The 13363-nt window shown below is 50.8% G+C and overlaps 1 protein-coding gene across 1 annotated transcript in view; it reads left to right on the top strand.

Moving 5' to 3' along the window:
• The window catches only part of LOC144150012 (uncharacterized), a 43037-nt gene that overhangs the window by 17447 nt on the left and 12227 nt on the right, over positions 1–13363 (top strand). The window contains exon 3 of the mRNA XM_077681787.1: positions 10545–10721. Coding sequence (XP_077537913.1) covers positions 10545–10721 — 177 coding nt within the window. The remainder of the gene's footprint in view (positions 1–10544; positions 10722–13363) is intronic.

Raw genomic sequence — 13363 nt, 5'->3', positions numbered from 1 at the left:
ATGATTCCGGCACATCAAGACGACACACGCGACCCGAAGTCGTCTACGTGGTTTGCTCAAACCTTTCTAGGCATGATGACGGACTTTTACTTTTTTTGTTTCGGACTGTCGCTTATGTTAGCATCGGGTCGATGAACTCTTTAACGGGGGGGGGGGTGTAGTGCCGCGAACCATACATTAGGTTTGTTTATTTATGTATTGCTTTTTCCCCCAGGCTGCGCCGGTCTGTGTTATCTGTGTGCCAAGGTTAGCGCGTTTTCCATTTTAAGTGCGAATGCACTTTATAAGCGACCCCAAACCTTCCACCGCCGGCGGCGCCGTCCGTCCGCAGTCCTCCTCTCCCTAGCAACGGCGCGGAGCGGAGGGAAAGCGTCCGTAGCAACGGCGCGGTGACGTCACTTCACCACGTGACCGCGCTCGCTCCGCCTCCTCGCCGTGGCTGCGCGGGTGCGCGCCGCTCCCCGCACCGCTCCTCGCGCCGTGACGTCATGGTATGACGTCACAGCGCGCCTCCTCTCCCCAGCAGCTGCCGCGCGCCTCTCTCTCCACCGTGACGTCACACTATCTCCTCTCCCCCTCGCTCGGCTGCAGCTGCCGTGCGCCGCTGTCCCTCTCCCCTTGCGCTCGCCTCCTCTCTCAGCCACCTGGCTCGGCGCGGCGTACCCCCCTATATACACCATTTTCCATAAGCAGCCGGGAAAGGAGGAAAATACTCTCAAACCAGTTCTCTCGGCGGCCGACCAGTGTTGCCTGTGCGCGCTGGGCTGTTAACATCGCTCGGCGCGGTATGCTCCGCTGCGTATACAGGGGGTATTTCGCACCGCGTGCTTAGTTTTTGCGGAACTTTCAACTGTTTTAGCCAATGCTGCGATGCCGTTCAAGGCGCAAACGTCACTTGGTCAGCACTGCGCGGTGGTGGGTTATTGAACAACCAGAGAAAGCGAGAAACAGTCGCTGACAGCACGCATGTGCACGACACTGCCTGGAGAAAATGCAGTGCGGTTGCGGCGTGTTTTTGCTGCATCGCTTCCCAACACACACCGAGTTGAGATATTGGTGGATGCCGCTGATAAATCGCAACGACTTTGTACCAACGACCAACTCCAGGGTTTGTTGGGTGCACTTGGACGGCAAGCAGACGGAGCAAAATCCATTTATCACACGCAAAGCTGCGACAGGGAACGGAACCCCCTGAAATGTTAGAAGCAACTTTATCCTTTACCATACAGCATTGATTGATTGGTTGATTGATTAATTGATTCATTATGATGTTTAACGCCCCGACGCTTCTGGGTGATGAGGCGCGTCGTAGTGGAGGGCTCCGGGTTAATTTTGACCACCTGAGGATCTTTCACGAGCGCCGATACAACACAACATTACAATACCTTCTGGTTCCTTGTAGTCAATTTAAAATACCATATATTGTTTGGTCATTACAGCCGATTGGCATTAAACAATACGCTTTTCATCGAATCTAACCTTTAAAATCACGGCGTTTTGTTTACTTTTTTTCAGGCCAACGCATTACACTGCCAAACGATATGAAAGGATAACTTTCTCCTTCGCACACTGCTGGTCGATAGCAGGATAAGCAGGCAGCCCAATGTGGAAACGAAGCTCGAGATACGCGTGAACGCTGCATTTGGAAAATAGCTCAACCTGTTCACAACGCGGTCAAAGGAAAAGCTTCTAATTCTTTTACGTTGTCACGGAATCTAATTACAACTACAAAACAGTTACTGCTGGTCGCGTAAAGCATTTGTGGTGCAAGTAGCGGTTTCACAAAGGTGGGCTCCGAGCGACAGGCCACATGCGCTGCGCAGAGTTAGGTCAATCACAATCACGATCATGATCAACCAGAATTAACTCGCCCGAACGTCGACCCTTCTGCTCAACCTTCGAATAGTAATTTGTCTGGTTGTGCAGTCGCGTTCTTTTTCCGCCCAGATAATTTCGTTTCGTCAGTAACCGTCATAAGTCTAGTTAAGTAAGATTATATTACATTGCAATGTCAACAGCGTAGCAATCGCCTCGTCGAAAGTCCATCGCGAGCACGGATCACCGTGACCCACATATGCTGTGCGCGCTTCGCATTCGACGCCCGCGCTTCCGTAAACATGACTAATCGGTGAACATAACGAGCACGGTGGCATTGAAAACACGTATTTACTCCCCGATATCGATTTCTATGTCAGTCGGTGCCATACCGGTACGTTTGCATCCCGGAACTGCGGAGCACCACCGGCACCACCACTACACTGCTACTGCTGCTCGCAACAGCCGGGAGCGGCATTTTCCGCTCTGGCAGCAAATGAAGACCTAAAATCCGTCCGCAGATGATGAAAACAAAACAGAACACACACACACAAGCACTGCAACCGCTAACTTAACGCCAAACCACTACGGTTTACTTGGTAATGCACGGGTACCGAGCAGACGCACGGAAAGAACGGAGCACTTAACAGCCCAGCGCGGAAGTTTCGGCGGTCGCTTCATAGACGGCGCTAGCGTCCGGTCAGAAAAAGCAAATGGCGGCGCCCATCTCTAGCAAGGAAAATGGTGTATATGCAGCGATAAACTGGCAGACCTCCGTGGGTCGGCTCGCGCGCCCTCACGGGCGAATGCCAACGGATTTTAACTTTACTCCCCCTCATAGCATCACCCCGTGCATTCGCACTTAACCATGTTCACCCTCGGGGAAATGCTTGGGAGTTTTTTTTCTTTCTGTGCCGCATGTGTTATTTCTTCTGATAGGGAGAGCGTTTCAAACTATCGTGAACAGCCTAGAATAATCTTCTTTGCTCTGGATGTAAACACGGGGCGGCCTCTGTAGCATCCACCATGGTACCGCGTAATTCGCGCGAACAGTGCCAAATACTCACTTAGTGGTACGTGGCGTCTGCAAAAACGTTGCATTAATCGTTATGGCAATGAATGGAGAGGGGGGAAAGGAGGTTGGTGACGTCTCGTACACTGCTGACATCATTTTTGCCTCCGGGCGCCGGCCGCAGCAACCTACGTTCGCCCAACCACGGCCGGGCTGGAGGAGCGGCGGGCGCACACTTTCATACGGCCTGCGCTTCGGGTCACGGCCGGGCTGGAGGAGCGGCGGGCGCGCACTTTCATACGGCCTGCACTTCGGGTATAGTTCCCACCTTTCACCGCCGCTAGTTTGTGGCACTGCCGACCAACCCTCGCCGGTTGACCTACAGCTCGGGCGGGGTAGAGCGGCGGCGCGCGCGCATTTGTAACTGCCCTAGCCATGCCGTGGCTACAGGTGATACCTGCCCGTGTACATTTACATGTGCGTCAACAAAACAGGCGACTCCTTCCCCCTTCTGAATTTTCGGTCTAATAGGGTCAAACAGCCTAACATTATAACTCGGAAGCGCCTAATCAAAAAATTGAAAGAAACATTTTAATTCGGGGCACATGAAGAAAAATATGCGAGGCCTTCATATCTTATCAGCGACTGTATTATATGAAAATGGTGAAGCAGTCAATAAACGCGGCATTTTCAGTGATTGTCATTTCAGTTCTTACTTTTACTTTCGGATGATGCCTTGGTTTCCACAGGCAGAGGGAACGACCAGTGACGCGAATGATCTCCCGCCGAGGGGGATACGGTTATCGCTTAGCTAAACATGTTTCTGCTGCTCACGCTCCGGTCGGGCTGAGCGGACTGCTTGCGGCGAGCGCACTGTCAAAAACATACAGCGAAAACTCTTAATCATGCAACTGAAGTGCACAACGAGTCTTATTTTTGGTGTGATATAGCAGCGAAGGCATTCATTGGTACCGGTGATATTTCGCGGCAGATACAAAAATCGGTATCGGCTCTGTTTTCGCTGAACGGGCCACCGGTACTGGAGCGGACCGTCAAAATTCCTCCGCATTTCCCCGAGGGGGAGAATGTGAAAGTGCGAATGCACGGTTGTCGGCCCGCTTGCGGCGCTTGCGCTCGTCCCCCGCAGCCCACCGCCTCGCCGCCTTCTCTTCCATCTCTTCCATGGGGTTTGTAGTATCACGTGTACACCACGCAGTTATCAAGCCGCTATAACGCCGCTGAGTCGCCAATGCACGCCGCTGATGACGTAGTTTGAATGCGTTAAAGATATAAGGCGCGTTACTCACACTGACATCAGCGTGGCGTCCGTGGCTTAGTCGGTAGAGCGTCGCGCTGCGGCCGCAAAGCCATCGGATCGAAACCTGGCGCCGGATGCTGTTTCTTTTTTTAAATATAGAGGAGCACTGCGGACGCCGCCGCCGCCGCCGCCTGCGGTAGATGGTTTGGGGTCACTTATAAAGTGCATTCGCACTTAAAACACGTGCGGCAAACGTTGTCGGCTCGCTCGGCCAGAGGCGATGCGTCCACTAAGAAAAAAAGAGGGTTGGGAGGGTAGAGGGTTGGTTCGAAGCGCCCTCACTCTGTCAAGAATCTGCTGTATCGTTTCCTTGTTGGGTGCGCAGGCCGTATGAAAGTGCGCGTTCGCCGCTCCTCTAGTCCGGCCGTGGCCCAACCTTCGCGCCGGTCGCTGCTCATGTGCCGCTCGGCAACGGCACCAGGCGCGAAAGTTGGTCGAGCGGCGGCGATGCCTCGGAACGGCCGCCGCCTGTCGTTTGCTATGAGTGTGCAGTAACGCGTTTAATAATTGAACGAAGAAAACATGTAGGTAATAGTGCGTTTTCTACTGCCGAATTGTTGTCTTCGTGGCGATATTAGAGAGTTTTAGCTGACCGTTTCTGACGGCCCGCTCCGCTCCGATAGCTAGCGGGAGCGCCATTGCGCATGCGTGGCGCGCTAGGCTGCTAGCGGCGATACCGGAGCGGGGCCCCGCTTCGCTAACCGGGGCCTCTTAGCGGACCGTGGCGGCAGCTTACGTTACCGTGCGGAAAATCAACATGGTTGCCCCGCGATGCGAGCGCGCTCCCGCGAACTCCGTTTTTTTAGTTGAAACGCGAGCGACGAAATCGCGAAACCTCGTCCCTATACGCAAAGTTGTCACACTCCTCAACGAGCTTTAGTACGGAAGCGGAAAACGCCGACCGAAGCGCGGGGCTGCTTCTATGCAGCGCCGAGAAAAACAGCTTTGTCTTGGCTATTCCAAAGTTTATCGGCTTCTTTAAAATAATTTAGAACCACTATACCGTGTAAGCAACTACATTGTATTAAAAAGATGAAATAATACACTAAACACGGTAGTTTACTTGAGCGACCAAATTCCAATTCGTATCTTTAAGTTTCCGATGACGTTTTGGTTTGCACACGCACAGGGCACGACCAGTGACGCCGATCATTCTCCGTAGCCGGAGATACGGTCATCCCTTAGCTAAAAGCCTTTCTGCCACTGACGCTGCTGTTGTGCTAAGCGGGCCGGCGGGAGCATAGCGGAGCGTCAAGAACGGTTAGCTAAAACTCTGTAATAATTGGAGCGTTACACAAACATTCTTTTCGGTTTTCTTTTATTCAAAATTCATATGAGGGCATCTTTGATTGGAAGTCATAAAAAAACATGCACTTCTCTCATATATTGCACATATATGTTATTAACACACTATTGGACTCTTAAGAAAAATTATGACAGGCAAATTTAGGTATACAACATTGCACAATAGGAAAGAAACGTACGATATACACATTTAGGTACACAATAATTGATTACGCAAGAAGAACTGCGAAAGTATTAGTCATTATACTGATTTTTTTTCACGCACTCCTCGGCGGGAGAAGAAAACAACTTGACAGGCCCAATCAATGTATACTTATATCTTGGGCTCGCCTCGAGACGGGAATATTCCTAGACATTGAAGAAATTCATTTTAGTTCAGAGACACAGTAATCGAGAACCTCTAAATTAAAAGAAAGCACGCACAGGTATGCTTCAAGGCCTGCCTTTTGGTCCAGTTAACGCAAACTCTGAAAGACAGCGTTAACCCGGCCATTAACCTGCATACACTGCCAAGAAGTCATGTTCACACCAACAAAATGCAGCGAGAAAAAACTGTTGCAACACAATAACCGCACTACTGACCGCTGATTGCTGGATTATATCTGCGTACCAAAATAATGCGCAACCACGTCGTATAGCACAGAACACAATCGCGATACAAATCTACCGCACCGTGTTCTCTTTTAATAGGGGGGGGGGGGAGAAGACGCGCAGAAAAAAAGAGTTCGTGTATTGTAAGACGAATGTACCGTGCTCATTACTTGCAGATATCGGCTAGGTTGTCACAAGCTACTCTCTAGCTCGTATCTGGGCCGCGCCTCTTATCTCATCCATCCTGTCTGATACGGCATGACGATTTTACCTTTAGAACTATGGAACAGCAAAGCCACTCGCGATAAGATGACAAGGCGCGGGCGTGCAGGTTAGATTAATGGGCAAAGCCGGCAATGCTACTTTGGTTTTTTTTTTTTTTGTTTTTGTTTTTTTAATGAGCGAAGCGCTTGCAATGGCGGCTGCAGACAATGCATGTATTTCGGCTTGGCCTTCCACTGCTCCCTGTGCAAATCGACTAGCATTAAACACCGCGGTATTACGCCAGATTTTTCGGAGCACTGAAGCAACGCTTGGTAGCAGTTTTGCCGCAGTTTTGCTGCACCACAGAGCTGCGCAGGACTGGTGGCGCTCTTTCCCCGTGGCCGCATATTTGGAATACATTCGAATATATTTTATAATGCAGCGAAACTTTCAGGCCGTGGAGCCGTTTATGCAACCCGCGCAATCCTTCGCACGCCGGCTCGCTTACGCACGCACCGAACTGGCCCGCCGCGCGCGCCGAGAGAAAGAAAAAAAAAACTGGCGCCGGTGAGCTGTTTCGGATTCGTTAAGAGGCGCGGAAGCATGCACGGTGTGGAAAGAAAGAAACCCTCAGGGAAAGGGAAAGGCCACGCCGCAGCACCCTGCCGCAAGGATCGCCCCAATTTTGAAACAGAAACTAGCCAGAGTCGCCGGTTCGAGAAACAGTCGCACCTAAAGATAAAAAGCCTGCAGAGCGTACGCCGCGGCGTTCCATTCCACTTTCCGACGCTCGCCGACGCACGTCAAATTGTTGACTGCTGCTTTGCCGCTTGTGTACTTTTTTAGTTATTTGGGGAGCAGAAGGTCGCTCCAATAAACTTGTTTTTCTATAAGACACCTGCGTCGTCTTTGGCCACGTGACAATATACGCAGGAGTGCTTAGCATGTGACAGCACCAGCAGTCCCGATGCGACTGAGGCATGTATACATAGCCACGCACACTTTCAGCGTGCGGTGAAGATTTTAAATGCATAGCATTTTAGTAACTCATAATGTCACGCGGCGTTGGCGTGCGCTGTCGTAGTCCGCATGCGCGTCTTGTAGTCCGCATGCGCGCCCTGTCGTAGTCCGCAGGCGCGCCTTGTCGTAGTCCGCAGCCAGGAAGAAATAACAGTTTCCGGCGCCCGGTTTCGAACCCATGACGCCGCGGGCGGAACGCAAGGTGCCCGGCGCACAACCGACCGAGCCACGAAACCGACACAGATTTCGATGCACCGAACGCGCCTTATATCCTTCACTCCTTTCTCGTTTGTTTCGAAAGCGCCACAAGTTGTCCCGCGCTTCCAAAAGATGGCGACACGGGTCCCGCGATCAAGAGATACGACTTGCCGGCGCAATCCCTCGGAAATGCTGTGCATTTGATCGTGCCCCTCGCGATGGGGGATGTTTTGGTCTTCATCCTGCCCTGTACCCCAGCCGTCCTCGACGCCTTTACTGGTTTAATTCGTGTCCACTCTAACCAATTTTAATGGTCGTTTATTCTGTGGCCTTTTGTAGCAGGGGACGCTTAACTGCAGACATCGAACTATAGACGCAGGAGTGCTTGGCATGTGACGTCACTTGCAGTCCCGATGCGTCTGAGGCATGTAGATCTAGCCACACAGACTTTAAGCGTATGGTGGAGATTTTGGGAAGGGGGACGCTTAGTCACCTTTTAAACGCAGAGCATTTCAGTAACTCACGATGTCACCCGCGTTGACGTCCGTAGTCCGCATCGCTCCCACCTACACTATATAAAAAAATAATACTTACCGGCGCCAGGTTTCGAACCTACGACTCTGCGGGCGGAACGCAAGGTACATGCTACTCTACCCACTGCGCCACAAAACCGACACAGAATTGTAGGGTACAAACACGCCTTATATAATTGACTCATTCAACCGTCGGCCACAGGTACGCCCTCTCCCCCGCGTCCTCGTCGCCTTCTCTCTGCTCGCAACGCCCTCTCGCGCCGCGTTCGGTTCGGGCGCACAACAGGTGGGGGCGTGCGCAACACCCTCTCTCGCCGCGTTGGGTTCGCGCTGAGCAACAGTCGGTTCACGCGCAAGAACAGGTGGGGGCGCTCGCATCGCGCTCTCTCGCGGCGGTCGGTTCGCGCTTAAGCCACATATGTCGTTCGCGCGCGCTCCGGTCGCTAACATCTGTGGCATGATCGTGACGTCAACATCACGCGTTCGTGTGGTGGCGCGATTTCGGCGCTAGAACACTCTCTCACGAGGGGCATTGGATTGGATTGTATTGGATTGGCTTGTCTTGGCTTGGCTTGGTTTGGATTTGGATTGGATTGGATTAAAGTGGATTGTTTTGGATTGTGTTGCGTCATAGCCGCGCCACGTTGCGTCATAGCCGCTCCATGTTGCGTCATAGCCGCGGCAGGGGGTTCACGGTGCGTTTTCACGTTTCACCATCGACTTCATCGACGATGTCCACGCTGGAAGACAACAATTGCAACAACAACCAATACGTAATCCATACGACTTGCAGGCGCGCCCCCCGCGGAAATGCTCTGCATTTGATCGTGTCCTTCGCGAGGGGGATGTTTTTTACAGTGTTGCTGTTACAATCAAATGTGGGGAACTTGCAGCCATACAGCGCAATGTGCAATCTAAATATTTGAGATTCTCAGCCGTAATAAACCCCTGCACCGGACAGGGGAGACTGTGAGCGCCGAACGTTTACTTACCCTGTTTTGCGCGCTATAGGGCATTGATGAAACATTGGCGGTTATAAGCAAGTTATTGGCCACTTAGTTCTCTTCAAGAAGCAAGTCTGCCGTGTTGACTGGGGTCGCCAAGTGGAATGAACAAGTTCATCCAAATGCCTGTCAGGGCCACTGAAACATTAAAGGGAAAGACCGTTAAGGCAGGATAGGGCTAGGTACAACCTGTTAGGAGGGTATTTAACCGCGTACACGCGCCATTCACTACGTAGGGGCGGGATGATTAGCCCCTTGCAAACAGATACCCCTCAGCCATTGTTAAATAATTTTAAATTGCATACTACATTGAAGCTAGTAATAAACCATTTGCTGCCAATGAAAGCGAGTGCTGTTATGTGAAATGAAGTAATAGCAACGCAAGTAACGAAACACAAATATTACAAGACATAGAAACGACAAAAAAGCAGACGTAAATACTGGAGGCCGCCGTGTAGGCCGGAAGGCAGCGTCCACCTTTTCAGCCTTTCTTTCTGTGATTTAACAGCCACCTCACCAAATAAAAAAAATCAGGTTTAATGGCTTTCGGTGAGCTCCTTTAGACTTGACGCGGTACCGCAAATGTTTGATTGTTTTGACTGCCAACATTCTATTGGTTACACCAAATCACCCACGTCAATTCGGCTATGGCTTCGGCTTCGCCTGAGCGAGTTTTCAGTTTTATCGCTGCAGTTGAAGTCGGAACAAGCATCACCGCATGTCGTTAGGGGACGGTACACCATAAAGAAGTATCTGTGCTTGAATTGGAGCATCGACTATGAAAATACTCTTTGACTGTTTGTGGACAAGCACACCGATGTCACTATTCAAAGTATTAGAACGTACAGAGGCCGTAGAGTTTTGCTGAATTATAGTGTGAAATTTCCAATCACACCAATCACATAGGCAAACTAAATTTTGTAACCACAAGTTCACTGCACTGCGCAAGTTTGGTGAGAATTCGCCATTAGGCGACAACACAAATTCGATAGGTGGGGGTTTTATTGACTTAAGTTAATGTGGTTCTACACTATGTTAGGTGGTTAATCACCGGAGATATTTCAAGCCCGCTCATGTGTCGATTACGATTACGGGTACGAACTCTACGTCTCTGCCTACCACAATTATCGCCCGAATATATTAACTGCGGGGCTGTTGTAGGTCTCGCCTTCTTGCGCGCGTGCCGGACGTCTTTAATCCCGCATGGGTAGAAGCAGGTTCCAGACCCGCCGTTAGAGTGCGTAGTGGTCTCGCCGCCGGCAAGCCCCTCCCACCGGCAGCCTCGAACAGGCGGGTTCCTCGCCCTACCACTAGGGCAGGAAACGGGGAGGCAGCCTCCCCCCTCTTACGTTTAGCTGCCGATTCTTTTGCTCGAACGAGAGAACTCGAGCAGCGACAGCGCTGCTGTTGTCGGAACGGCGCCCGTTGACGTTCGAGCCAAAACAATACCAACCACACCTCCGCTGTTTCAGCAGGTTCCACACCGGGTGGGACTGGGTTGACTTTCTATATCGACATGGGCTGCTGTTTTCTTTATCACGCAGGATCAGTACAAGCCCCTGCTCAGTGACAATTCGACGTACAAAAAGAATCTGAGAATAGTGGGAGCATCTTTGGAGATGGGGGCGTTTCTTTACACCCTGCCGTCCGAGCTCACCTCAGATACGAAGAAACTTGTGTTCAAGACATGCGACGGTGTCAGCATCGTCAAGCCATCCTCGGTATGTACACTTGTAACATCACGGCCCCCTTTCGCAAACGGACAGTGTCCAAACTCACCTCTTCTTGTTCAGACGCGTATTAGTATGATAATCATTAAAACTTAATATGCTTGCAAGCATCCGGTATATATTACCAACTCGCTCGCGGCCGCTTCTCGGGGCGGTTTCATGGCATCCACGTATACTATGTGTCATATAGCATTGTTTAAACTAGTGTGATTAATTTCGCCCTAAAGTTGCAGACGGGAGTGCAAAAAAGCAGTGCAGTAACTTTAGAGTGAGCCGTTCATGACAGCTTCAATTTAATTGTAGTTGTCCTTTTCGGTGCAGGGATGCGTTGGATCGCTAATATTAGTTAAGTATGCTGTCGGTGATCGTCGGAGTGGCCTGTGAGAACATATTGCCCAGAGGCGCCTGAAAACAATCCACTGGAAGTCCTGCATTTATAGGCATTTAACTGGGAAATAGGCGGAGGAAGCTCAAAGACGCCGCCTGTGGATGTGGATAAGTTTTAACGCAGCGTCAGCAGTCGTGACTATTAGTTGGGTCTACGTCTTTCTTGCAGGTTGTAAGCTGCCACCCTTACGCGACGGCAATGCCAGCGGCAACGCTTGTTCTATGCTAATCATCAGAACAAGAAATCACACTCTCTGTGTACCAGCCATTTTATTGATGCCAGTTCTTAGCCTTCAGAATTTAGTTCGCGGCGTGCGTGGGAGTACAGTACAAATAAACAAAAAGAGGGGAGAGGCAGAGGACAGCTGGCCGAAAATAAGGAGACCGAGGATCAGCTATGTTCCCGTACTCGATCAGCCTTCGATGGGGCTCCCACGAGACAAACAGACGGCTGGGTCATGCTTTTGTTGTGATCCTTCCTGCGCAAAGCGAATTAGCAAAAAAGAAGCGAATAATTCTTGCGGTACAGGATTACCTTGCGAGGCTGTCCTGATATTTCATTAGCGTTCACGTGGTCGAACCATTCGTACGGCAGCAAATTACCCGAGAAAGCGGTCTCGGTTTTATTGGACTGTGTTACTGTCTGCAGATGCTGCTGCGCTGTAAACGTCCAAGCAACTCCCACCACCAATTGCGGATGTTTAGCAGAACTGTATAGGTTGTATTCACTGGCGAGGCACGCATGCAGGCAATTTTGTGGTTGCGCCGTCACTGGTTACGTCACGCTCCGCAGGATGGTTGTACTTGTCCGTGCTAAGCACATGAATTGTGATGGACCCCACCAAACGCAAAGTAGTGCCTCGACTCCAATGTGAGTGGAAATATCTCTGTTGACACCACCGTTGGGAATCGGGTTGAAACGGCGCAGACGACGGACACCGTTTTTTCTTTTGGCGCGCGGGTGTAGTAGCCCGAGCCGCGCCATGTCCATGGCCATTTCCAGTATTGCCAGACCTAGAAATTGACCGCAAAACTTTTCAGTGAATATGATGTATAGCACGTGCAGGTGGCGGAGGGCAATGCTGTCTCTTTGTCTTACAGAGCCGCGGCCCAGCACCGCACAGTAAGGAATTCTTTCATGTCCCACAGGCTTTGAATGTTGCCACGTCACCTTTTTTCAGAAAATAAATGCAGTGATGCTTGCATTGCACGTTTATGTTTTTGAGAACCTTTCAACCGCTGGAAATCAAAATAAACTCCTTCTGAAACCACGCACAGTCTCTGGTGTACCGCACAAATGAATAAAAAAATGTCTTCCGGGTACACTTCCAGCCCGCGGCGGCCGCTTTTCTGATGGAGGCGAAAAGCAAGAACGCCCTCGTGTACGAGATTTCGGCGCACGTTAAAGATTCCCATGTGGTCAAAATTAATCCGGAGCCCCCACTACGGCGCGCCTCATCACCTTCGTTGCGTCGGCGCGTTAAACCCTATTACCAATCAAGAAATGTCTCACCTGAAAGTCCCGCTAAAATGTCGCACACGGAGCTCGGTGCTCTTACAACCTACTGCCGTGGTACCTTCGTAGCCTCGCAGCTGCTGCTCGCCGCTCCTTCGCTAGCTTTCCTCTTCCGGCAAGAGGTGTCAGTACACGCCGTACTGATTTGCCGTGCTTCCCCACAGGGACCAAAGGGCGTTCTTTTGTTCACTGCGGTGAAGACGAGAACAAAGAAGGCAACCGTGACAATGATCCGACAACATAAGTGGAGGGTTATCCTGTCTTCATTTTATTAAGGATTGCATCTTTGCTCATGGAAGATGTTGGCGTAAAGTACGGCGGTAGGCGAGAGTGTTACATCCTTTATGCCAGTGCATACAGGGCCCCAGGAGACAAGGGGAACGCTGTGAAACCATCTGGATAAAAAGGGAAACGGTAGGGTCGCTCTACACAATAAAAAAATTATGTGCGATAAAATCATTAGCCTTGCATTGCTGATCATTAGGAGAGTGGGCATTTAGCATTGGATATATCCTTGTCAATCATGACTTGGTCGCATTTCATTCATTTGTGGATCCAATAAAACCGAGTTCAACGACCGACTTTCCTGGTCAATATATTGAAGAGCTTATAAATCCGTCGACCTGCGGTTTGAAAGCGTGTTTACTACATTTGCCCCTACGGCCGTCATTCGAAACTTTTGCAGCCATCGGGTCTCGTTCACACAACCGAACATTCACAGGAATCCTGA

Source organism: Haemaphysalis longicornis, unplaced genomic scaffold (assembly GCF_048455015.1).
Source record: "Haemaphysalis longicornis isolate Haplotype H1 unplaced genomic scaffold, Haemaphysalis longicornis Haplotype H1 scaffold_8, whole genome shotgun sequence".
NCBI lineage: Eukaryota > Metazoa > Arthropoda > Arachnida > Ixodida > Ixodidae > Haemaphysalis > Haemaphysalis longicornis.
Note: the sequence above shows the minus strand (reverse complement) of the source record. Positions and strands in the feature narration are given on the sequence as shown.